The 25,860-nt window shown below is 34.2% G+C and overlaps 3 protein-coding genes across 4 annotated transcripts; 1 reads left to right on the top strand and 2 right to left on the bottom strand.

Moving 5' to 3' along the window:
* Nucleotides 1-719: 719 nt before the first annotated feature.
* On the bottom strand, nucleotides 720-2,147 carry LOC115967192 (glutathione S-transferase T3-like). Its single transcript, XM_031086254.1, has 3 exons — nucleotides 1,689-2,147; nucleotides 1,008-1,598; nucleotides 720-824 (listed from the first exon to the last, which is right to left on the bottom strand). Exons 1-3 carry the CDS (start codon nucleotides 2,145-2,147, stop codon nucleotides 720-722), a joined length of 1,155 nt encoding a protein of 384 aa, XP_030942114.1.
* An 8,617-nt stretch (nucleotides 2,148-10,764) lies between these two features.
* Nucleotides 10,765-16,242, top strand: LOC115978122. 2 transcript variants are annotated; one of them, XM_031100145.1, is made up of 5 exons: nucleotides 10,765-10,834; nucleotides 12,158-12,222; nucleotides 14,590-14,671; nucleotides 14,790-14,847; nucleotides 15,889-16,242. In XM_031100145.1, the coding sequence occupies exons 1-4, from the start codon at nucleotides 10,793-10,795 to the stop codon at nucleotides 14,844-14,846; spliced, it is 246 nt and encodes an 81-aa protein (XP_030956005.1). In that variant the 5' UTR covers nucleotides 10,765-10,792; the 3' UTR covers nucleotide 14,847; nucleotides 15,889-16,242. The 2 variants fall into 2 exon arrangements, with proteins under 2 accessions (XP_030956005.1, XP_030956004.1); XM_031100144.1 differs by having other exon boundaries at nucleotides 12,158-12,258.
* Nucleotides 16,243-22,361: 6,119 nt separating this feature from the next.
* On the bottom strand, nucleotides 22,362-23,677 carry LOC115978095 (probable transcription factor At5g28040). The gene is made up of 2 exons (XM_031100118.1): nucleotides 22,725-23,677; nucleotides 22,362-22,693 (listed from the first exon to the last, which is right to left on the bottom strand). Exon 1 carries the CDS (start codon nucleotides 23,538-23,540, stop codon nucleotides 22,743-22,745), a length of 798 nt encoding a protein of 265 aa, XP_030955978.1. The 5' UTR covers nucleotides 23,541-23,677; the 3' UTR covers nucleotides 22,362-22,693; nucleotides 22,725-22,742.
* Between the last annotated feature and the right edge of the window lie 2,183 nt (nucleotides 23,678-25,860).

Genomic DNA, 25,860 nt, shown 5'->3' with positions numbered 1-25,860 from the left:
GTATACATGAGGTGCATTAGTAGCCTAGGAAACAATACACAGTGAATTTAGGAATGATTAAAAAATTTAGCTAAAAATGTGTTGGGGGTGATGAAAATATTGTGCAAGTAGTTGTTTTTCTACAGCCCTTGCAACCATTATATCCATATTTACATATTCAAATTTCTTGCATGAATCATATTTGATATTTCTATCTATCTATCTATGTAACTTCGCATCTGTATTTACAAAATTAGATGTCATCTTTCATCCATCAAAAATTGTAAGCAGTATTTTAATTTTGTTTGCAAAGACAACCCAAACTAGCTTATTTGAAAAAGTGCCCATTTGAGCTTCTCTAAATTTTGTCCTGCATCACAAAAAATTAATATTATATTTGAGTTCACAAGCAGATTTCCATTGTTTTCCATCATTCCTATGGTCATCATTCAAACTTAAAAAATGTGCCATCTTGTATTCTGTATTAGGAATTCCTACTAAAGTAAAACAATGAGAGTTAATGTACAATAATATTTCCAACAAACGACCTCATGAATATGCTTAGTGCGCACTCGACAACTGCAATCTGAATAATCCCACTACAAAATTCCATTACACATTTGGAGCTCAACAGAACTATATTTTTTTGGGGGGGGGGGGTGGGTGGGGAACTAGAAATCTTCATATTCAATGAAGAATATAAAAATAAATTAACAGAATAGAGCATTTGCCCTCCCTTTCTACTTATGACAACCAATTCCAACACAGCATGACAGCAATATTTTTCCACCAGCTTCAGTCATTGAGAGAAAACAGTACAGGCTTACAGAAGGAGACATCACAGCCTTGCACAAGTGAAGATTACAAAAATATATCTAACATGATTAGAGATTGAATAATCATGTTCCTTGTACAAGTAAATACTACAAAAAAAATGTCTAACATCAAACCATATATGTCAACCATATGCTAGTATCTTTGCACTATACAAAAAATTACTTAATTAGATATTGTCAATAATAATATACAAATGATGATGATGATGGAAATTTAGACTTAAACCTCTCCAAGATTTCCAAACGACGTAGGCGAATGTATTCTTTTTGCTCAAGATCCATGGTTCTTGTATCTTTCATCATAATTTCATCTTCCGCTTTCCTCTTTTCTACTTCATTCTTGTCTTCTTTGATACGAATCAACTCTCTTCGTTCTTCGGATGCAATGCGCATGAACTCTCTTCGTTCTTCTAATGCAATGCGCATACTTTCCTTTTTCTCCTCATGCATTCTCCTTTTTTCTTCCTTGATTTTGTCCAATTGGGAGGAAAGTATTGGGACCACGTCATCACAATTCTTTCTTTTCTTTAATTTCTCCTTCTCGGCCTTCTTGCCTATGGGTCTCTCCAAGGTTTCGCCAGAGTTCATCTCATTATTATCTTCATCCAAATTTATTGAGCTTGCAAAAGTATTACAAGATTGTGTGGTTGGTTGTCTAGGGCGGATCTTCAAATTATCTCTTTGAATCAACCACTTAGCTTCATTCCTCAAAATTCTCCAATAATGTTCCAATTGAAATGCATTTTTGCTATTTTCTTTATACATAGTTTTTGCATCTTCAATCTACAAAAGTAAAAAAATTTAAAATAATGAGAATCATAGAACTAAAAGTGCATTGATATACAATACATATTAGATGTTGAGTTGAAATACCTTGTCATGCTCAGTTTTATCACTTTCATTCCGGTTCTCAATTTGGGCCAAGTATCCACAAAACTTGTTGGTCTCCCTTTGAATTGTTGACCACCGACTACATAAAGAATCCTTGGAGCGGTTAAATTTCTTGTCATTGTGGAAGGTGGACCAAATTCTATCCCAAAATGTTGTGTGTTTTTGGTCCGTCGATATCATGGCATCTAAGCTAACATTAAGCCACGCCGATACTAGCTTAATGTCTTCATCTACCGTGAAGTTGTTTTCCCGTTGACTTCTCTTAGTAGTTGATTTTTTTGCAATTGGGGGTGTAGATTGTCCCATTTCAACTTTGGGTGGAGATTGATGGACATTCACGTCTAAATGCGGAGTAGACATCAAAATACTACTATCAAAAGACTCAAAACCTTGTTCCTTGTCTTGTAAAATGTCAAGGAAGAAGGGATTTTGTGAGTCCATCACCTAACAAACACCAAAGTAATTTAGATATGGGGGAACTGGAGGTGCAAGAACTTAGATGGGATGGTGAAAGAAAATGAGTTATTCCAACTATTGCATGCACTTCAGCTATACAAAGACAAGATGACTTCAAACCAGGTAGTTACCCCTCCTCCCAACCATTGACCACCCCCACCCCCACACCTGGGCACTCCCCAAAATAAGTCTTATGAGATACCATGTGAGACAGAAAATCAGGAATATGCAACAAAATAATTTAACACCATGTGGTTTGGTTTGGTTAAATGTGCCTGGAAAGCACATGAATAATGGGCAAGACGAACAGGCCCCAGACCAAACTTTCAGCTTAATAACCATAATAGGTACTTCACACAATTTGTGGTTCCTTAACAAAGTGCCAAAACCAAATACCTAGAGTTGTTACCATACCAATGCAAAGTGGACAAAATGTACAGAACCAAAAAATAATTATATAACCAATACATAAGTACAAAACACAACCAATTGAAAAAGAATAGTTTGGATCAACTTGGAAGTTCTTCAAAGACCACATTTCCTAAAAACCAATGCAAAATATTATTGTTTCCTAAAACAAAAGGTTTGACACTGAAAAATAAATTCTTTTAATTCACAGCAAGGACATTACCAGAAAGACAAAGGGTAGTCTTCACAAGCAAAAATATCTGCCAGTAACACGGCAATTCACAGAATGTACATAGTCTTCCTGTGCTGAAATAGATGGACTAATTTTAATAGTTAACACTACTACATTAAGAAACAGATTACTTAGGATTGCCTGTATAGATCCTAAAATTGGCCAATAAGCTAGTGAAAACATCGGTTTAAAAAATTTTCAATACAACAAAATTAAAGCTTTTAGAAAAAAAATGAGCAAAGATTCCCATATATAATTGGACATACACTCATACATAATGCGTAAGTTCCAGTGATAGGCTACTAATTAAAAAAAAAAAAAAAATCTTGCAAATTTAATTAGCAATTTATTAATAAACCAAAAAAAGAAAAAAAAAACCAAACCTGTTGGTGATGTTCATGAAAATTGGAAGAATTAGAACGTTGCATATTAACTCTGAAAAACTGAAGACCAACAACGATCTGTCATAGAAAAAAAATTCCTCAATGCACAAACCCACCATGAAATAATGCATAAAAAAATTATATCCACTTCTAAGTTTCCTCAAGAACATACATACTCTGTTCAAGCAGTCCGAAACAGGGGAGAAATAGGAATTCGGGTGTGTCCGAAGAATCCCTAAAAAAAAACCCAAACCAGAAAAAATTTGAAACAAGAAACCCTTTAAAAAAAAAATTAGTTTAGAGAAACTCCTAAGAATATTGGTTGAAACTTCTAAGTTTCCTCAAGAACGTACATACTCTGTTCAAGCAGTCCGAAACAGGGGAGAAATAAGAATTCGGGTGTGTCCAAAGAATCCCTAAAAAAAAACCCAAACCAGAAAAAATTTGAAACAAGAAACCCTTAAAAAAAAAAATTAGTTTAGAGAAACTCCTAAGAATATTGCTTGAAACCGAAAAACAAAAAAAAAAAACCTAAAATCTCAATGAGAAAAACTCATACCTTCTTAGAGAAAATTGCCCAAAGCCTGATAGAGATACCTTCGGATTGATTCACCCTCCTCACGGTGCTGCAAAAACTCCAAATCGATCACATAATTTCCGGTGATGATGACAATGAGCAAGAGCTGAAAAGAACCAGAGGAAGAGAGAAGATGAGAGGATTAACTCAGGAATGAAATAGGGAGGAACAAGCTCCTAATAGAGATACCTTCGGATTGATTCACCCTCCTCACGGTGCTGCAAAAACTCCAAACCGATCACATAATTTCCGGTGATGATGACAATGAGCAAGAGCTGAAAAGAACCAAAGGAAGAGAGAAGACAAGAGGATTAACTCAAAACAGGGAGGAACAAGTTGTCGGCGTGGGGGCTGCTCAGTGAGAGGAGAGAGAAAAAGTGTGAAAAAGATGGTTTTTATACTATCCAATATAACATTAAAATACTACTTATAAAAAAAAACATTAAAATAATAAATAGGAGTGCTACAGTACCAGTGCATATTTGCACAGGTACTATAGCAACTTGCATTTATTTTCAAGTTTGCCCAAACTGATGTGGGTCTTTTTTTTGCTCATGTTGTGTAAAATGATCACCTTTTTCCATTTTGCACAATTTTACACAATTTTCCACTAGCTGATGTGAATGCTCTAACAAACTATTATTATACCTAATAAAAATATACAGCAATACATCATGTAATTGGTTGTATTTAATTATATTTTTTTATATATTGAAATTTGGATGATGATTTAGTAGACAAACTAAATAGTATACAAACCAAACGCTAAGCCTTTTTTGGTAATTTGAATCGAAACAACAATTTTAGACTAATATTGTTCACAAAGTTTGCCCAACGTTTTATTGTGATTTTCAAAATTGTGTTTTAAAAACGCTATTTTTGAAAACGCACTTTTTTTAACCGCTTATCCAAATGGAGTCTAACTGTTTAACACCTCATCGAGGTAGGTAGGAACCGTGGCTATCACACAACCAAGTGGCCAATTCCCATCCACGTGGGATCAATGGCCCACATCCCACATTTTTTCACAACATTATTCTATTGCATTTTATTATCAAGTTTAAATTATATAAGGCTTCTCAATAGAACCTCCTATTTTACATCCTCCATTAGAATCTTGCCGCATCATATTGTATGTAAATGATAGAATAGATAGTTACATATACAAACACAATTATAATAAATGTCTATTAATAACCATCATAATTATTAAATTCTATATTATAATAAATGCATAATACTAACTACCATAATTAATAAAGAATGTCGGGTTTTATATCTACGTTGGGGTAGAGGGGGGCCATTACCCCCCCCCCCCCCTCTCTTCCACATTAAAAAATAAAAATAAAAAAATAGTATAAAAAATTAAGATTTGCCCTTATATATATATATATATATATTTGTCTCTCCTCCTCTAAAATATTTAGATATTGACCTACAAAAAAATAAATAAATTATAAAAAATTCATGCCCCTTAACTACAAAAACAAAATAAATAAATAAATATAGACTAAACAAAAATCGCGCACAAAATAAGAAACACTTATTTTGTATGTTATATTTTGTTGATGTGTTTTATAATATGAAATGTTTAAGAAATATTTAATTTGTAAGTAGTATTTTTTTGAATATGAAATAGATGTTAGTTTTTATTTTCATAATTTTTTTTTTAGTTTTAAGCTTTGTCCCCCCCCACATATGAATCCTGGTTCCGTCCCTGCTTTTTAAAGTCCATGTTTTTTCACATCATCATTTAAATATATTTTATAAATGAGTTTAAATTAGATAAGGGGTTCCTTATAAAACATCATATATTTACACCATGCAAATATATATATTTTGGAGGAAAACCATGCAACAGAATCTTGTCACATCATATTTTATTTAAATTTTAAAATAGATAGTTATATATAAATATACAAACATAGATATGGCAAAACGGATCAAAATTTTTTGATCCGACTTGACTCGACTTGAAAAATACCTGACTCAAACTCAAAATTTTTGACCTAAAGCAAAAACAGGTCAACACGTGACCTGACCCTTTTTTTACGAGTCAACCTGAACCGACTCGGCTAACCCCCGATCCGACCTATTTAAAATTTTTTTGTTTTCACTAAAAAATATTTAGACTACACCCTTGGGTAGTAGGTGCATAAAGCACAAAGCATAGCAAGCCAATAGCCTACTACCTTGCCAGTAGCCAATAAGAGTAAATAGTGACACGAGTCACATGACAACCCATTTATTTTTTATTAAAAAAAAAAAAGTTAAAATGAAAGGAAAACAAGTAAACAAAGTAAATAGAAAAACATTAAAATAGGACTAACAATGAGAGCTCAAGACATTTGATTTGACCATATACTAACAATAACATTATTAAGTTACTAACACTACTTATCTATTTACACAAAGTGACAAAACTTAAGTTGATGTTACTAAACTAAAAAAAAAAGTCCAAACCAACAAACCTAAGAGTTTTCCATCCTCTTACTCAGTGCTTCATGCCTCCACAGCTCCAACTCCTCCTAAATAATCTTTCTAAATAATCTAACTTTATTATTATTTTAAATACAACAATAACATGTGCACTTAAGGAGGCTGATAACTTGATATGGTCCATGACATTTATTTATTTTCATTTTTTAAAACTTTTGTGGGAATGATATATTATTAGTGGTATAAACTTAAAAAATATACTTTTTGATGCTCCTTAAGATCTATCTCTCTTTGAAGTTGTAAATTTGTAATTACAAGCATTTTGGTAGTGAGCTATTAACATTGAAGACTTTGTCATCATGAATTTATAACTATAAAGAATTTTACTCATGTTCAAAACTGTCAGAATTGGAATGATATTAACAAGTGGCATTAAGTGCAATTCATTTCCTTTATTGATTTTATTCATTCTCTCTAAAAAGGTGGCCATTGATTTGTTTTTGTAATTAAAAAAAAAAAAATTACTTCATTTGAAAAATACAAGTCAACTTGACCTGACCTAAAACCAGATTGACCCGCAACCTGATTGACCTGACCCTACTCGCCTATTTGCCATGTCTATACAAACACAATTATAATTGAAAGCTCAAATAGTGCAAAACACTATTACTTGTTTAGACCCCCAATTTTAAACTTATGGCTAAATTGTTTTTACTTTACTTAACTAAGTGCGGAATAAGAGTAAATGAAACGCAATAAACCGGAACAACTCTCTAGTGCATAAACATAAAAAATAAATAATAAATGTAAAGCACAAAGAGTGAGGGAAGAGAGATGCAAATACAAGATAACACCAAAACGTGTTATCGAAGAGGAAACCAAAGTACTCGGTGAAAAACCCCTTTGTGGCCTTCCAAGCCAAAATGATCGACTAATGAATAAAGTTGGAGTACAAAGATATCAAAAAGACCCTCTAAGTTTAATCTACCCACTGTACTTGAACCCTCCAAGTTCCGGCTCCCAATGGACTTCACCAAGTCTTGTCTTCACTAGTTATTTGGATCCCGTAATTAGCTCCTAATTGCATCCGTCAATCGATGGCTTCTTCCAATGCTTTGCACACACACCAAAACTTCTCTCAACACTCAGATTGGATGATGTAAGTGTTTGAATTAAGAACCTTTCAAGGATTTGTAATTGGAGAGGTAGGAGTAGAGGAAAACTAAAAGAAATTGTGTAGATGATTGTGGGTTTACAATCTCTAACTCTCAAGTGTATTGCTAAAGTTTTCTCTTTAAAAGTCTCCTTACAATTTCGTGGGTAATGTGGGCTTATACAATATGTGTAAAGAAATAAGGAAAACACTATTTAAAATCATCAAGGCAAAGAGTTTTGTGGGTCACTCGCGGGTTGGCCAAGTTGCAAAGTGACTCGCGAAATACAGCTTGGCAAAAAACTATTCAGTATCTAGCATGTGTTTGTCATGTAACCTTTCGCAGGTTGTCTGCTCGCAAGTTTGTCGCAAGCAAGTTGCAAACTTTACTGTCTTCACAATTCTTCACCAAACTCTCACACTCAACCCTTACATTAAATCCCACAAATATATAGGGAAAAGATTGACAAAATACAATCAAATTTGACACAGAATTAAAGTCAACAAAACATAGTTGAAAATCACAACTCTACAATAATAATTTCCCATTAATAACTATAATAATTATTGTTGATACCTATTTTTGTAATATATTTCTTACAAGCCCGATTCGACTGAGCCTGACTTTCTTATGGGCTCAATTCATGTATTATATTAATTTTTATTCTTTTAAGCATGACTTAAGCCCATGCAACATATTGAAGAAATTGAGGAAGTGTGGTTTGAAATGTATGGGTTGATTTCTTTCGGATTTTTTTCATGAGCTAGCCTGTGCATGCTATCAAGTGGGTAAGGGATACTGGTAGCACCTCAGGCTCATGGAGGAAGTCATGTACCCAAATTTACACCCCAAAAGAGTTTTTATTCTCTAGCTGACTGTAGCCCAAAGTTTTTGCCTTAACCCATTTTTGCTTTTAAACATAGTTGGCTCTCATTGGCCAACTCCAGCTGCTAGCCCTTACTTGGGTAAGTCTCCCAATGGTTTGAAACAATTGAAAAGGGAAGTCAATGGGGCTTAGTCAAGCCTTTCCCTGAATAATGATAAAAGTAAGCCTTTCTTTTATCCAAACAAAAGCAAACCTGAAAATTACTACTTGCTTAACACCTTGGGGTCCAAAGCCTTTTCTATTGACCAAAAACTAGTCACTAAAAGCTCCTAAAACTCAATATAAAATCCCACAATCAGATTGAAAATGAATAAGCCATGTTCTACTCTTAAAGCAACGCCCCAAACTTAATATAAAACTCTTTCTTCAACTTAAAAACCAACAAACCATGTTTGATCCACATACCTTAAACTTTAGAGCAAAAGCTCATTTAGCCAGCTAACATTCTCACAATCCCGAAGTTTAGGGGTGGAAATATGGGTATAGGGAAACCTTTCCTCTCTTCCTCACAACCTCTCTCAATTTCCTCTTCTTGCTGACTGTGAATCGAAGTTTCAAACTTGTGTTTTTTTTATGCATTTTCTTGTATTTCAATTATGATATTTTGATCTCTCTCTTGTTAAAACAACATTAGCCTTTATTCATTATACATTTGGAATTTTGGGTTTGATTCTCTAGAAATAAACACTTTTAAAGAACCCAAGGGGAGATTTGGGTCATTCTCACATTTTTGGCCATTGTTGCAAAAACATCCCAAACAATTATCAAATCCATATTTTTTTTTGGGGGGGGGGGGGGGGGGAAGGTAAAAAAGAAGAAGAAGTCTTTATCTTTATAAATAGTGGATTGAACCTTGAAATTTTTTATTAAAAAAAAATCATTTTAAGGGCGAGGGGGGGATTCAAACCTGAACGCCTACATTAGAAACAGAATATTCCTTTTAAACTAAAGGTTATTGGTAATTGAACCTCAAACTTGATTTTTTACACATAGGGTTGTAAACGAGACAATTTTATGATTTATCAAAGCGAGAAGGGGGGGGGGGGGGGGGGCTTATTTATATTCATGTATTTAACAAATAAGTTAAGATCAAGTCCAGGTTTAGGTTAGATTATTAAACATGCCAAACTCAAACATAATAATGTATTTATGAACAAACTATATTGGTTGACACTAGATTATTAAACATACCAAACTCAAACATAATAATGTATTCATGAACAAAATATATTTGTTGACACATATGATTTAAAAAACATATTTATATACACTTGAGATCCGTTGTCCACATTTATAAATAACTTCATAAAAAATTAATGTATCTAATTAACTTAAATGATATAATCTCAATTAGTATAAATATATATATATATATATATATATATTTGGAGATCAAACCCATGTTTAGGCTTGATTATTAAACAATCCAAATTCAAACATAATAATGTACTCATGACTTATGAGTAAACTATATTTGTTGACACTTATCATTTTAAAAATATATTTATATAAGCTTGAGATTGGTTGTCCACGTTTGTAAATAGCTATATCTTAAAAAAAAAAATTGAACCTTTTCTATTTAGGTGCTTACTTCCATTTTTTGTATAAACTTAGGTATAGAAGCCATTCAAACACTAAGTAATTTGCAAAATATTTGAATGTTTTAAAATGTTTCCAAGAAAAAGTTTAAATTATTTTCTAAGTCCCTGTACTATTGAAATCATATCTTCATGTGTGACTGTGTTCATTTTTTAAAGCAAGCCTCATGACACACCTGTTGTATTAGTAATTTTCAAATGCATAATATGATTGAACATACGTGTAAATCTCAAATTAGAATAAATAGAAATTTATAACATTAAACCCAAAAAAGGGTATACCATTAAATGAACCTCTTATTTCTAGCACAAAATTTTTATTATGATATAGTCAAGATTGTGAGGCTAACTTAAAAAAATGAACAAATCCATACATGAACATATGGTTTCAATGCTATTTTAATTTTCATTCTTTGCCGCTAGTCTCATTAAACTTCTTGCTGTATCAATAGTTCACAAATGTGTAAACTTCAAATTATGCTGAGTGAAAAATTATGACACTAGACTGAGAAGAAGAAAAAAAAAAAAAAAAAGCCTTACCGGAGGCACTTAAATAATATTAATATATTAAGATATTTTCATGAACCTTTTATGGTAATATTATTAATTTAAATAATAAAAATAAAATTAGCAACGGCTGGATTGGAAGCAAAATCAACAATTTTTTTTTTTCTTCATCAAGAGTATGACTAATGTTTTAAATAAAAATATTTACGAGTTTGCATGTCACAATAAAAATTAAAAAAAAAAAATCTTAAAATCGGGCCTATCACTTCTGAAATCTAAATCTGAATTCTTGGCAGAACAGAACAGAGAGAAACCCTGCCTTGTTTCTTCAACAGCATTGAAAGAGAGACAGAGAGAAGTCAAAGTTATTGTTTTGTTTGTTTGTTTGTTTTTTTTTTTTTTTTTTTAAAAATTTTTTTTTTCCTGGTGAAAAGCAAGGAACTCAAATGGCCAAGCGCGAGCTTTCCAGCACCCTGAGGAACTTGAAGGTAAAACAAGATTTTTTAAAACTTGCACCTTTTGCTGTATTTTATAGACAGCCCGTAGTGCACTAGCTTCTATAAAATTGCAAACTTTTGGAAATTTCACTCGAGATTTGAAGTGGGTTTTGCTTAAATTTATCTGGGCATTCTTTAGTTTTTGATGTTTGAGATAGAATTCAAGCACTGTGCTGTAAACCTATTGAATGCTCGAAAATGTGTGAAAAAACATGAGCTATTTAGACCTCAAATTAAATTTACGGCTCGATTGATTTTACTTTAACTTAATACTAAGTGCGAAATAGAGTAAATACGAGTGGATAAATAAACAAACTATTCTAACGCATAAACATAATAACTCAGCATTAAAAAGAAAGGTAAAAGAGTAGGGAAGAAGAATATAAACACAAGATAACACGTTAATGTGTTATCGAAGAGGAAACCAAAGAACTCGGCGAAAAATCTCCTCGCCGCCCTCTAAGCTGTAATCGATCCACTAGACAATCAGTTGGAATACATGGGTTAGTTGGAATACATGGGTTAGCAAGAAACCCTCCAAGTCTAATCTACCCGATGTACCTAAGCCCTCCAAACTTCTACTCAAACAAGGTTTCTTGGAACTGTGTCTTGTCTAGTTCTCTAGATTCCGCAACAAACTCCATGTTGCATCTGTCATCCTTGGCTTCCAATGCTTCCCAGCAGCATCAAAACCTCACTGAACACTCTGAAAATGTGTGGTAAGTATTTGGACTATCAACCTCTCAATGATATGGAAATAGAGAGGTAGGAGTTGAGGAAAATTCACAAGCAATTGTGTAGAAGATTGTGGGTATAATAATCTTTAACTCTCAAGGTTTATGGCTAGAGTTTTCTCTCTGAAGCACTCCTCAACTTTTGTGGGTAATGTGGGTATATATAGTGTGGGTACAAAAAGTGTGTATCAGATAGCACAGTCTGACAAAACAAAATATTTCACGAGTGTCTCGTAGGAGGGCTTACCCGCGAGCTACTCGCGAAACACAACTATTTCTATATGGTCTGACTCTTCGCATTCCAGTCATGTGCGGGGCACATGCATCAATTCGTGAGATGCTTAGTCACGAGCTACCTGTGAGAACTCTTCTGTCTTCAATTGCTTGAGTCTTCACACTCTCTCTCTCTATCACACAACCCTTACAATTAAATCCCACAATAAATACAGGGTACAAAAGATTGAGTAAAATTACAATCAAATTTGGTACGGAATAAAAGCCAACAAAACACATAGTTGTAAATTACAACTTCACACCTATGTTCTTCTTATATGAGGTATTGTTTTATTCATTTTTATAGTTCATGCAAAGGGCAGCACTGAGAGAAGAAAATACCAAGAAAGATGAAGATGTCAAGCCTGATGGGTATTTCTGTTCCCCTAGTACCTTTAATAGAAAGTGGTAGTTTTCTGCCTTCTTTCTTCTTTGCTCTGATTTATATAAAGAATTTCTCTATTTTTTTTCTTCTTGAGTTTTTGTTGGATGTGCATCTGTGGATTTATTTCAGTTCATATGTGCATAAAACTTTGCTTGACTTAGCATTGAAGTACAGATTGTGTTTTGCATTGTTTCCTTTTCTTGAACTGTACTTATAATATGGTTTCTGAAATCTTGAATGATTATAGGATTTGTGGTTGCTGGTTGTGTAATATGGACTTGATCTGTTTGATAATTGCACTTTAGCAGGGTTTTTTGGTGCCCTGTGGTTTCTCTAATTTGCTATACTTTGGAGGGAGCCATGCTTGCTTCACAAAAGATGCCTTTAGCATTCATGTTTCAGATGCTGTAATTGGGACATTTTTAAGAGCTAAAACCAAAGGTCTTTGTGTTACCAATAACGATGTTTTGTATGCCCAGCTAAGCCTCTTGACGTTGTACACTAGGGACCCTTATGGCATTAACCAAACACATATGTTGGTGCAGAGGCCATATGCATTGTACATTTAGGATTCATAATGTCTGATGCAGTGACTCTGTCTTCTGTTTTAGAGGCTTGCCATGATATTGAGCATATAGACAAACACAGCATGTTAGATTATATAGTTGAAGTGATCATGATGAATTGAACCCAATATGTGATCACACAACAGCATAAATATCCACAAGAAAGTTGCTTCAATTTTGTCAATATGCTTGTTCAATTCTCATTACAATCTATAGGCTGTATAGGTGAGATATCTTTGCTAGTTGACAACCCTATCTTGCACCACTTTCTGGAAGGTTGTATCAGGCATATAAGTTCAATTACAGCTAGAAGCTTAGAAAAAAAAGCTGAAGAAAAATTAGATATAAAATTATAGATTGTCTTGACTTCTGAATCAACTTTTGTTTTCTGAATTCTCAAACCATATGGGCAGTCTCAATTAGAAGTTTTGTATGTTACAAATGTTTCTATGGGGCTAGATTATGTGGATATGTGGGTTATAAATATAATTAACCTTGATATACATAAGTTGCTAGAAAAAAACTCTCATTGTGTAACATAGAGTGATAGAGATATTGATGAGAATGTTAATTTTCCATTAACTCTTCTTGGCAGTTCTGTCTTATTTCAGGGAAGCAGCACCTGCTTTCACCTTTTGTTTTAACATTAGGAGCATCCATAATGTCTAAAATTATGAAGAGATGTCATTTCATTTCTCAACTAGTAAAAAGATGAAGTTGATAGCTAGGGCTCTTTTTTCATGGGTTCAAAACGGGAAAATTCATACATGAACATGTTCAGAAATTTCAATCTCCACTAATACTTATTAAAAAAAAATAGTAATCTCCAGTACTTAATCGCTGACAAAATTCTCTGGTTTATATTCTTAAAGTTGTTATTATTTAAGATGTGTACACCCACATCTGTGGATGGTACTGCAAATTTCTTAGTATTTTTGTGCCATTTGTAGTCTTTTCAACTAGAGTTTCTATATAACATATTGGTTGAGCTCTTTGTGGATGGTGTAGAACAACCATAAGAAAGAAATTGCTTGGTGTTGGGCTAATAAAATCACTCAGATGACTTTTGAATGATATAGGTTAAGTTCAATTTCATAATAATGTTCTTGAGATTGCTATGGACACATGTTACAGCAATGCAGACTTTGAATGGCCCTGTGGTATCCATTTGAGCTTTTAATGTTATAGAAAAAGAGCAATTTGATTACCTTTTTTTCAAAGAGAAAAAATAGGGTTTGGAATGTAGTTCCATTGTGTGTCATGTGGAACATTTGGAAGGAAAGAAATAGGAGGTCATTTGAGCCACGCACGCTTTCTGTTGAGAGAATAAAGTTTGCATTTGTCAGTTCTTTATTTTCATGGATGTTATTAGATGAGTGTTGGCCTTCAATTATTTGTAACTTTCTGCATTCATTGTATTTTTTTCCTTGGATTTCTCTCCTTCAATCATTGTATAATGATTTTTTATTAATATAAAATTTCTTATTATTAAAAAAGGCTTGGTGACTGACATGAAAGATGTACAGGACCCTTAGTAAAGCAAGAGCATCCTGTTTACCCATGTTTCAGGGCTTCATCTTCTGTAAAAATCATTTTGATGTCTTGTTTATCCTTTAATATTTGACACTTAAATGGAAACTTGGATATAATTATATAAACAATGGATTCTGTGGAAAATAGAACAACTGCAACTACCTGCTGGAACTGCTCCATTTGCTTCTATTTTCGAACATAATTTTGTTTGTATTTTGACTTGTTTCATTTTGATGGCTGTCTGTATAATTGCAGCGTGGTCATAATGGAAGGTGATCCAAATCCTGGAGCAATTAAAGGCCGCATGTCATTTCAAAGTTTTAATCCTTCTATTGATGTAAGTATAAAGGTCAAGTGACCTAAAATTTACAATGACTATTCCCCTCCTCTGCTTCTCTTTTGGCTTCTGTTATCCTCATGCAAAGCCTTATCATGGTAAAAACTGAATGAAGCAGCATCAAGCCCAGTGTCTGCCACTTCTACTGGCAGTCAAAGTGGAGGAATATCTTTGAGGTAGGTTAACTTCTCAAATTATCTTATGTTTTTGTTATTTCTACAATTACGTAGCAAAAATGAGTTGTTCAACAGCAGGTCAGTACATATATACACTGAGCTGGTGTTGAACAACTCATTTTTGAAGTTTAGAGATTATTATCGTAAAAAAATTTATATTTTGCTCTAAACTGGGTTGAGAAAACTGTTTCAACACTCTGTCAATGCATGCTGCATCTGTGCTACACTTGAGGTTGTCTATTCAATCCAAGAATTTGAATATTGAAATTTTGGTGATTATGTTACTGTTGCATATAATAGAAACTGGAGTGCCACTAAATTGGAAAACAATAATTCTTATTTGTGATGGAAGGCATAAAGCTTTGTTGAGTGAATTTAGGATTGCTTGGTCATTCCATAAAACATATGAAAGAATCAATGAATCCAATTGGCATGCATCCCTTCTGAAAAATTGTAGATATTGAATAATTGCTCTGGTTTGTAGTGCAGTTGAAAAATGTGCCAATTTACTGTACCCAGTTTCAATAAATTTAAATACTTGTTTGTCTGTATATGATGACAGTTTCCCCCCTCAGAAGGGCTGTACAGTTTTATTTAGGGATTGTATTTAGTCTGCATACTTTTTCCAAGTTTGGTATAATTTCATGGGTAATATATGGGTCTGATGATATTTGAGGATATATGTCTAATATTACCCATTTTAATTGTTATACAGAAAGTAGTTTCTTAAAAAGACTACATTTCTTGTTTTGGGTTCACAAGGGGACTGGGGAGAATTTGATGCTGGCTATCTTCTGTACAACTTATTGATTAGATAAATTAGTCAATAGTAAGTGAAAATTGAATAGATCCATGCGGACAAATAGGTAACGAGGGGTGTGAAGATAAACTTATGACCATGTGCTTGCATGCATATCTGGAGAAAAAATGCATTTCCGAGTTGTTCTTATTTGCACTGACGACACATCTGATATTTTTCCTTTGATTTTACTTATCAAAAAAGAAAAAAAAAAAAAAAATTCTTTGATTTGGATTTTACAGAGAAAATGGATCATCAATGGATGGAGCAGAGAGTTTGAACACTAAAAAATCGAGTTTTAAGGCCAATGGAGACCTTAAAAGAAAACAGTCTGAAGCAGCATCTGAAACACAATACCCAAATAAATCACCAAAATCCGTACAAGGTAATCAACAATCATCACCAAGTAATAGTAAAGGTTCCTTCAAGAAACCAAAAGGTTAAAAGCTGGACTGGAGTGTTCTTCGACTGTCAGTGTCATAACAAAAGAGGGTGAGCACTGAGCATATTTAATGTTCACATACACAATTCTGTGAATTTCTTTTCAATTTGCTTTGAGATCCCAACATTTGAATCCATAATCTCCTCTTTGATTTTTTCTTAACCAGTAGTTAATTTTAGAAGGTGGAATTCAGTTCTTTTGGCTCTTTTCAGTCATTTTAGTGTTTAACTTTTTGGGTGTTATATAATATTTCCAGTTTTCCATCAATGGTACAGTCAAATGAATCAGATCTAGATGAACTGTACTAGTTTGTTCCATTACATCTCTAGTGCTTAACACCAACACAATTTTCACTTACACTTCCAATATATTTGAAGGTCAATCTTTCTAGTTTTGTGCTATTCCTAGTTTTCTAGCATATAACTTCTTCCTTTTTCCTTGCTTTTTTAAAAGAGCATCATACTCATGTGTATGGTTCTTCAAGATGGCTTGGAGATAATTTTAAATTTTCTTGCTTTGGATTTTGAAACCCTAATGTAGTTTTCTGGTAATTTGACTTGATATATATTAGCAGCATGGTGTGTTGGGATGATCAGCTAAACAGCTTGGTGTAGTTCTCAAAATTGGTTGTTCATTTTGTTGCTATGAATGAGGTCATCTTAAACCTTCCACAACTTTGTTCTTTTTTTCTAAAAGAAATCATGACGGTGAATTTGCATCGTTTATGGAATTTGCCACTCCTGTTGCATCACTAAATGACATGAAAAATTGTTTTCAGTCTAAATTTTAAAGGTTACCCTTTGCATTATATCTTGCTTTTTTTGCTCCTGAGCATGAGCATATATTGCTTAACCCGTCAAAGGTGAATGCTTTTGGATTATGCGGTAACTGGTTTTGGTAGATGGGGTTAGTTGCCTGTAGATTTTTTTATTGCCTAGAGGCGAGTACAAATGACTCTTCTTTAGTAAGGTTCCCTATGTTGTGTGTGTGTTTCTAAATATATCTTTCTTGATATCAGCACATGACATATCTTGCATTGAGAAATAATTTACCATAGAGGAGGGTGGAAGGTTTTCCGTAATGGCATTTGAATGATAAAGCCTTTATTGACAATGTGGGAGATTAACATAGTTTTCCTGATCTATCATCATTTCCCACCTCATACCCAATTATTATTTATTTATTTTTGGGTAAGAAAGAGATATAGGGTTCCTAATGCAATTTGGATGGAGCTTGTTGGTCAGATCATCATATTTTATTGGTATTAGATTGGAAAAGGATGCAATTTGGATGGAACTTGCTAGTCAGATTCTCATATTTTATTAGGTATTAGACGGAAAAAGAAGGCTATCAAACGGGCAAGTTGATCTTAAAAAGACTAAATATGTCATAGCCTGTATCAGGATCCTCTTCATTTGAGATGGATGTATTTCATAGTGTGGATTAAACATTGCAAATTAGAAGGTATATTTAATCCCACATCTATGATAAAATGTTTATGTATGATACTTTTTGACTTTTCACCGTATTCTTCACTTTTTTGAAGAGTTCCTGGTCTATATTGGGAGTTGTCTGAACCCAGCCCTCATTCTGAACATGCCACTGCTTGTAAATCTCTAGTCTTTCAACCCATTCCAAACCTTCACTCACAAGGCATATTGGCGTCAACCATGTCAAACAATGAAGAAACAAGTGGAAGATTGCACCCAGGAAGGTGGAAGAATAAATTTGGATTTATTCTTTTGACAAGCTTTTAGGAGAATTGTGTGTTATGTGTGACATCTTACAATGGACAAAAAAATCATAGCATAAGTGAGAAGTAATTGGTTTGTGGAAAAGAAACTTTATTTAAAAAATCGATGGTGTGACAATGTAATTCGCTCATTTTAAAATTAATGTAATAAATAGAATTTTAAAATCAATGGAATTGCTCTAAGAATTTTAGAAGTTTTTAATCCCTCAAGATTCGTTCCCATCTCTTTTACTAACTTAACAAAAATATCTTAGGGTTCATTTGGATCAAGGAGGGAAGGAGGGAGAGGAAGTGGAGGGATATAAAGTAAAGTTAGCTAAAAATAAATTAATTTTAGGTTAAATTTACTTTACTTCCTCTTTTTCCTCCTCAATCCAAACAAATCATTAGTTGAGCAAGGTCGAGATAGTCTGAATCTACATGGTCATTGACCCTTTTATTTTCTTCAATATATGATTTTATTGAAAAAAAAAAAGAAAAAAGACAGTTGAGATTCAATCTGCTAGCCCAACGACTTTGGAAAATAATTTAAATGCAGTAACTGTACTGAAAAGTGATATACTAGACTACTATTAGTAGCCTCGTTTTAAAATATCCTAGTCTAGTAGTCTTTTTTTTTTCTTTAATGTTAGGTAAGGGAATTGTCATGGTCGTTGGTCCGCATTCTAAAGTCTACTCCATTAATTAGTTCCGCAACTAGATGAGATCTTTTAAAGTCAACCCTAATTATTCTACCAAATTCATCCTTTTGAGAAAAATTAAAAAAGTTTTAAGGGTGATTAAATAACGAAATGAGTGGAAAGGGCCTTCTTCTAAAAAAAAAAAAGTGGGAAGGGCCCATTCACAGGCACATCATTGCTGCTAAAACCAATTTCTCTTGTTATAAATTATTTACAAACCCTGGGTGTGACAAGCAGGTACAAAGTACAAATACAAACAACGTACTGAAAGTAAAGGTTTGTTGGGATGGAGCAAATGAAAATAACGAAATATCATATTTTTTTTTTTTAGTTGGATAGTTAATAGTAAAGAATTAGGTGGTAATATCAATTCCATCTCATTTTATTGGATTTTTTTTAAAAAAATAACTATAAATCCAAAACTATATTATTAGTTGGGCAACTTTCCAAATTATTTGCATTTCTAGCAATTCGAGTCTAATAGACTCGATTTTGTCATTTAAAAATGCACTTGAAAATTGAGTGTGAGAAACTCGAGTTTGAAAATCGAGTGTCTCACACTCGATTTCCAAGTATATTTTCAAATGGCAAAATCGAGTCTATTAGACTCGAATTGTTAGAAATGCAAATAGTTTGGAAAGTTGCCTAACTAATAAAATAGTTTGAAGGATTTAGTTATTTTTAAAAAAAATCCCATTTTATTTTCCTCAAATGTTAAATTTGGGCTGAATAGAAGAGAAAAGAATGCCCTTAGCATTGGCATTGATGGAGTTGTATTGTCAAATTGCTATTTTTAGCACCATAAACAACAAATATTAAGCTACATCAATGGTGCCATTGTTAAAAATATTAACAAACTTGTTACGGTAAACTGCCATATTTGGTAGTCTATTGTAGCAACAAAGGGATAAAAAAATTATTTGTTTATTCTTTGTCTCTCTCTTCTCTCATTAAAAAACTATTTTCTCTCTTCTCTCTCTGGTCTTCCCTTCCCTTTTTTTTTTTCTCCAACACTTCCCTCTTCTCTCCCTTGACTGAACCAAAACTTTCATCTCTTCACTCTTGCCTTTGGGTTCCTTGAGACCGTCGTTTGGGTTCATGGTGGTGGGTCAGTGTAAGTTCGTACTATTTCTATTTCTCAGCGTATCGAATCAGTCTCCTCTACACAACAGGATTTTTGTGGCAAGCACATTAGATCTGTTTCATCAAGCTCCAATGACGATGAAAATGGTGATGATCCCAACAATGCTAATTCACCATCACAAAAATGTTGCAAGTTCTGACCAAGTGACTAGTTGTCCTTACCTGGCTGAAATTGAAGAGATGGCATGGCTTAGGTTCGTGGTGGTGGGTCAGTGTCGGTGTGGGTGGGTTCATGGTGGTGGGTCGGTGTTGGTGTGGGTGGGTTGTGTTGGTTTTGGATGTGGTGGTGTGGTTGGTGGGTTTGTGGTGGGTTATGATTGGGGAAGAAAGGTTTGGTGGGTTGGCTTGTGGTGGAAGAGAGAGAGAGAGAGAGGAAGAGAGAGAAATAGATGAAGAATAAAGAAAGAACAAAAAATGATAAAAAAAATATTTAAATGAAGTGCTAAAAAAAATAGAACCATTGATGTTGAGTGTATTATAAAGTGGTGTGTTAAAATAGATAAAGTGAGTTTTTAAGAAGCTAAAAGCTAAAAAATTTAGCTCCATCAATGCTAATGCTTATATTCCTAATTCCTATCTTGTTAAACATGTTCTTGAATTCTTAACTCACCCATTGCCATTGGCCATTGCCTCATTCACATCACCACACAGAAAATGCATCCGCGGCAGTCACCAAAAAAAAAAAAAAATCGTCACAGTTAGAGTCAGGACTAATTATCTTATGAGCTCGCTAGTGGGCTCACAAGATAAAGATACCGCCTCCAAAGTTAGGTCTATGACCATTATGGTTCGTGTGTGTGTGATTTATCTTTCATGTTTGTGCTTGCTTGGATTTAATCCGTATGGATCTAATTTGGGTTTGTTTTAATTTTTCATTCCTTTCAATTCTATTATAAGTTATGACCCATAAAACAAAAGGTAAAGAAAAACTGTGCTAACTTCAACGGGATGTATCACCTACAACTTGTTCAATTAGCCCAATCCCAAACTAGGCCCTATGCGTACGCCCAACTTTGACTTTTTCCACTTGGGCCATTTGCCCTCACCGGCTCCAGCCCTGATTTCCACCATTGGGACTGAAAATGTTAAGTCTAATATTTAGGTGCTGTCTCTCTTAAAATTTTAAAATTTTGCTACGTAAATTTTTTCTCATGGAATGAAAGTGTATCTTTTAGTAAAGTAGCTACATGATTGAATCTTAATAATTGAATTTTAAGAGAAGAACTTAAAGAACAGTATCTAAGTTGTGTCCATAAGAAGGGAATAGTAGGAAAATTAGTGTTAGGCGTGCACTGTTCATGACAACGTAATAAAACCTTTTTAAAGAAGAGCCATATTCATCTCTAGCTCGTAAAAGTGTAAAACCTTTGTACAATTGACCACACCACCTTTTTAAAGAAGAGCCATTTGGATTCATCTCTAGCTCCTAAAAGTGTAAAACTTTTGGACAATTGACCCCACCACCAAAACCAGTTGCAAAGGTAATCCAAGGACATTCACCCATTTTTTAGGTCTTCTTTCTATTCTTCTTTATTTTTATTTTTTTTATATATTTTTATTTTTATTTTTTTCCTTTCATGAAAATGGGATGAGAATGGTCAGGCTTGATGCGGGATATTAAGCTCAGATGATTTCGAGCTTATTTTCAGTCGTCGGCTCAATCTCATCGAATTTCATCTATTATTTTGACCTTCATTCAAAAATATATATATATAATGGGATGTCAAACAAAAGAAGAAAAGAAGAGGGAAGGTTGAACTCCGAGTTTCTTGGTTTATTTGGCCATTTTGATGATATATAAGCATAATAATAACAATGACAAGGTTAGATCTCACTTTCATTGATCATTTTTCCTCCCCATTTTCCTGAGGGCACACAGGCGGCCCTGCCACTACTCTCAGGAATGCAAGGTATTGAACCAAGGGGAAAACCAAAGGTATGATCTATGTTTAAGATGCTTAGCTATAGCAAATGAAGCATCTAAGTCAGACCCAACGATTGACTCTGGTTGTCCTTTTTCTTGCAGATAGTCAATGTACCCTTTGATATAAGTCATTCTCTGTAAAATTTCCTCATGAAAATTCAAAGGATTCTATGGATTTTCAAACTACATGTTGCTAATGGTAAAAATCAATAGTTCTTATGTAATTATCACCATGCTACACATTTCGACAAATAAAAGATAACGCGAATAGTGGTCAAATGATTGGATGGTGTCTTGTTTTTGCAAGTTTAGTGCATTAACATCTTTTTCTCCGTATTAAAATTGGCAGGTTGAATTCCAACATCTTGATCCCTCTTTCCTATTGAAAATGTCTTTGCATCGATGTTTTCATGCATCTCACTAAATAAAATTACTAAAATTTTCAGACCAACCAAGCACACCTCATAAACAGAAGTTACAGAATTAAGAGGTTTAACAAAGGAACTAAGCTCATCAGGTTAGCACTTTACTACAGAACTATTCAAGAAATTGTGGTTCAAAATGGCCTCAATGTTGATTCTTCCCACATAAACCTTAACCCATTTATACCTGGCTTTACATGCCTTAACTGTGAAGTACAAAATTTCTTGTAATTCAAAGGGATTCACAACAACCCCCCTTTTTATCTTGTGTTTTAATTGTCTTAAAATACACATCGTTTGAGAATTTCACTCACAGTCACAGACTCAGTATATTTGAGAATCAATCAGTCAATTGCACAATCTGTTACAAAATTACAAAACATGTAACCGGATTTACGCACTGTACTACAATTTATCAGAACATGAAATAACAATGGATGATTGAAAATCCACTGTCTGGATTTTCTTCATTACAATTTCTGCCTCTCTATCTAAGATCAAATTAAAACCCTGCTCTAACACAAATCTCAAACTTCACATTTGAATCAGAAATTGAAGTAAAATAAGCACGTTGATAAAATCAATCAAATACATTAATAAAGAGCAATATCCATTAACAAGATATCAACACAAAATGCTAAGACAACCTATCTACAATGACATGTACAAATCACCAAAACCCCCCCCCAAAAAAAAAAAAAACAGAGAAATGAAAGAACACAAAACCGATACTCATTGCCTACGAAGAGAGTTGTCGAGAACCAACCTCAATCGGCGAGCGAAAACTTCCAATTCCGCCACCCTTTGATCCTGCCACCGCCTCTCGAAGTCCATAGCTTTCGAAGAAGACTTATTATTGTCTGCTAGAAGCAGCCCCCGGCGAAGGAGAACCGCCCGAACCTCCTTCAAACACTGATCAAACACATCCAACACGGCCTTTGCCCCCACCACCCCCATTCCCAGACCACCGCAAAACTCCTCGTTCTCCTCCTCATCATCATTATCATCATCGGCATTGGCATCAAACGATTGGATTTGGGGGCTCCAGAGGGACTTGGAGAGGTCGAAGAGAGCGCGATCGTGAGGTGAGAGCATGGAAGGGTTGAGGCCGCGGGCGAGTCTGGCGGAAATGACTCGGAACTTCTTTCGGAGGCGGCGGAGCTTCTCGGAGAGCTGGGATTTGGTGTAAGGCTGAGACATGGAATTGGAGAACTGGTCGAAGAAGAGGTGGAGGTCTTTGGGGAAGGAGAGACCCTGGGAATTGCAGTGGAGGAGGCCTTGGAGGAATCGGATTTCGTCGGGCTCGGTCCATATTCGGTGGAATTTGAATGGCGGCGTTTTGGCGGCGGCGGAGCTTTCGTCGTCTCGTGGGGATTCGAGTTTGGGGGAGAGGAAATTAGGGTTAGGTTTAGAGGAAGAGGAGTCAGGGTGGTGGTGGTGGGGGGTTTTGCGTTTGATGGGGAGTTTGCGAGGAGAGGATTTGATGGAGAGCGGAGGGAGAGGTTGCGGGGTCGTTGGTGTTGAGTCCATGGCTATGGCTTTGGCTTTGGCTTTGGGTGAAACCAGGGCTAGAGCTAGGCGCTCTCTGGGTGCGTCGCTGGTTGAGTGAGTCTATCACTTTTTGATGTGTCTCGTGGTTTAATGGTTTAAGGGTGTACCTGCCCCTTTCCCTGCCCCTGGTTTTGTTTGTTAGGTGTTGTTCAGTTGTTGTGCTTTAAAAAAAAAAAAAAAAAAATGTTCTTATGCATTTTTTTTGAGATAAATCTTATGCGTCTATTTTGGTGATAACATATTACTAAAAACTTTTAAATCTATATTTCTGAATTTTAGTATAACATGATTTGATGAAAGAATAGTGCTATATTTCAATCAATTTTCATCAAATATTTTTATATAATTATATTTAAATTATGTTGGCCTCACTTACCATCTAATTTTCTATATGAGTCTGTTTGGTTAAATGATTTGAGCGCTTAAAAATGTATTTTTAAAATCTAAAATGATGCTTGCAACAACAACTCCTTGTAAATTTTTTACAAATGTTTATTTTAAACCCAAAATGTCTTTTTCGTAAAAGCTTATACAAGCACATCTTAAATTAACTATTTTAGTCCATGTAAAGAGTTTTGTAACTCAATTGACATGCATCTCTCTTTGCACAAAGTGATTGGTGGTTTGAGGAGAGGTTGGATTTGCTGAGTCCATTAAGGATTCCAAATTTTGTCAACTTACCTTTTTGGTAATGACCAATTGGGGGATGCCTTTCAATGTTGAATACTTTAATTATCCAACCTTGTTGTTTCCAATTATCCAACCAATCAATTAAGGGGGACGTTTCAACATCTCAAAGACACAATAACTCAAGGTAAATGCTCTAGTTTGACCAATTAGGTAATAAGTGACATGCATGTTAAAAATATAAGGGGAATTTTTTATTTTTACTATTATTTTTTGCAAACTTTGCACACAATGCTAAGCACACTGATTGAAATAAAGAGCTTTGTTGAGTAAAATATGGAATTCCAAATTTCCAATATTTAGAATGGTTTGCTAGACTCAAACGAGAGAGGAGTAGTTTTTATTTGGGTAAATTATATATTTGATCCTTATCTTTTACACCGTATTTTAATTTGGTTCATACCCTTTCAATTGTGTCAATTTGGTCCATAACATTTTAGTGTTGTATCATTTTAGTCCATGTCGTTATCTCTTGAATGGAAATTGTTGGCATAGCAAACGGTCAAAATAAAAAATTAGTTTATTGCCATATTGATTGCCACCTCTAATATGTCAGAATAATCTTAAATTAAAAAAAGAAAGAAGTTAAGTGAGTAATTTTTGGGGTCAAAATCCCTAACCCATGATTACCTTATGTTTTTTTCTTTTTTCAAACCCTAATCAAATATTTTTGTTTGATAAGAAAGCTTCATGATTTCATTAAACAAGGGTAAACCTAAATTAAATCCAAAATCCCTGCATCCCTAAAATCCAAAATCCCCAACGGTGAGGACGACAACACCTTCTCCCTTACATTAGTGTCTTCTCCTTCCAACAACACCTTCTCTATTCCAACGACACCAGGCCTTCTCCTTGCCAGTTTGTTTTCAACCTGTCCAAGCCATTCAAATTCTATCAATACACAAACCCACCTGCTATTCTTACTCCTTTGCAATAATGGCGAGCCAATGACTAGTGGCCTTGGCAGTTGGCAAAGACATTCTTCCTCGTACTTAAAAAGTGCAGCACCTGCACTCCAAGCTAAAAAAAAGCATGTCTCCCCTGCATAGAATACCCAAAAGATGAAAATATTATTATGAAATTAAAGAAGAACCCATGAGTTTCAAAAAACCATAAATAACAAAAAGAATGAAAGAAAGATAGATACAAGTTTTGATGTACATAGCATACTTGTATATGTAGATGTGTTCTCCAAGCAAAGAAGTTTTGGTTTAAGAGAAAGCATTAGACAAGTGGGTGGGTAGTCACCAGAGAACAAAAGGTTGAAGGGATGCCGACGGTGAAAACTGGGTGGAGATGTTATGGTGTTCTAATTTAGTTTAAGTATTTTTAAAATCTTAATGAATACTTTAAATTTGACATGTTATTATTTTATGTGTATTTTAGTATTTTAAAAAGCTGATGGGTATTGTGCCATATCAAGAGTTTGTAAAATATTTGTAAAATAGTTTGTGTCTGTAGTCACGTCAGCAATTTTCATCCAAGAGATAACGGTAATGACTAAATCGACACAATACTAAAAAGTTAGGCTCCGTTTGGGAGTTTAGAAGGGAAGAGAATGAAATGAAATAGAATGATCATAAGGGAATGAAAATGAATGGAATGGAATGTA

This window comes from Quercus lobata, chromosome 2 (assembly GCF_001633185.2).
Source record: "Quercus lobata isolate SW786 chromosome 2, ValleyOak3.0 Primary Assembly, whole genome shotgun sequence".
NCBI lineage: Eukaryota > Viridiplantae > Streptophyta > Magnoliopsida > Fagales > Fagaceae > Quercus > Quercus lobata.
The sequence above is the reverse complement of the archived record's forward strand: the minus strand, read 5'-3'. Positions and strand labels throughout refer to the sequence as shown.

Coding starts and splice junctions, on each gene's coding strand:
- LOC115978122 (XM_031100144.1), top strand. CDS start 10,793: ATGGCCAAGCGCGAGCTTTCCAGCACCCTGAGGAACTTGAAG. Junction 10,835..12,157: donor GCACCCTGAGGAACTTGAAG/GTAAAACAAGAT, acceptor TCATTTTTATAG/TTCATGCAAAGGGCAGCACT. Junction 12,259..14,589: donor AGTACCTTTAATAGAAAGTG/GTAGTTTTCTGC, acceptor GTATAATTGCAG/CGTGGTCATAATGGAAGGTG.
- LOC115978095 (XM_031100118.1), bottom strand. CDS start 23,540: ATGGACTCAACACCAACGACCCCGCAACCTCTCCCTCCGCTCTCCATC.
- LOC115967192 (XM_031086254.1), bottom strand. CDS start 2,147: ATGGACTCACAAAATCCCTTCTTCCTTGACATTTTACAAGACAAGGAA. Junction 1,599..1,688: donor ATAAAACTGAGCATGACAAG/GTATTTCAACTC, acceptor TTACTTTTGTAG/ATTGAAGATGCAAAAACTAT. Junction 825..1,007: donor TTCCATCATCATCATCATTT/GTATATTATTAT, acceptor CACTTGTGCAAG/GCTGTGATGTCTCCTTCTGT.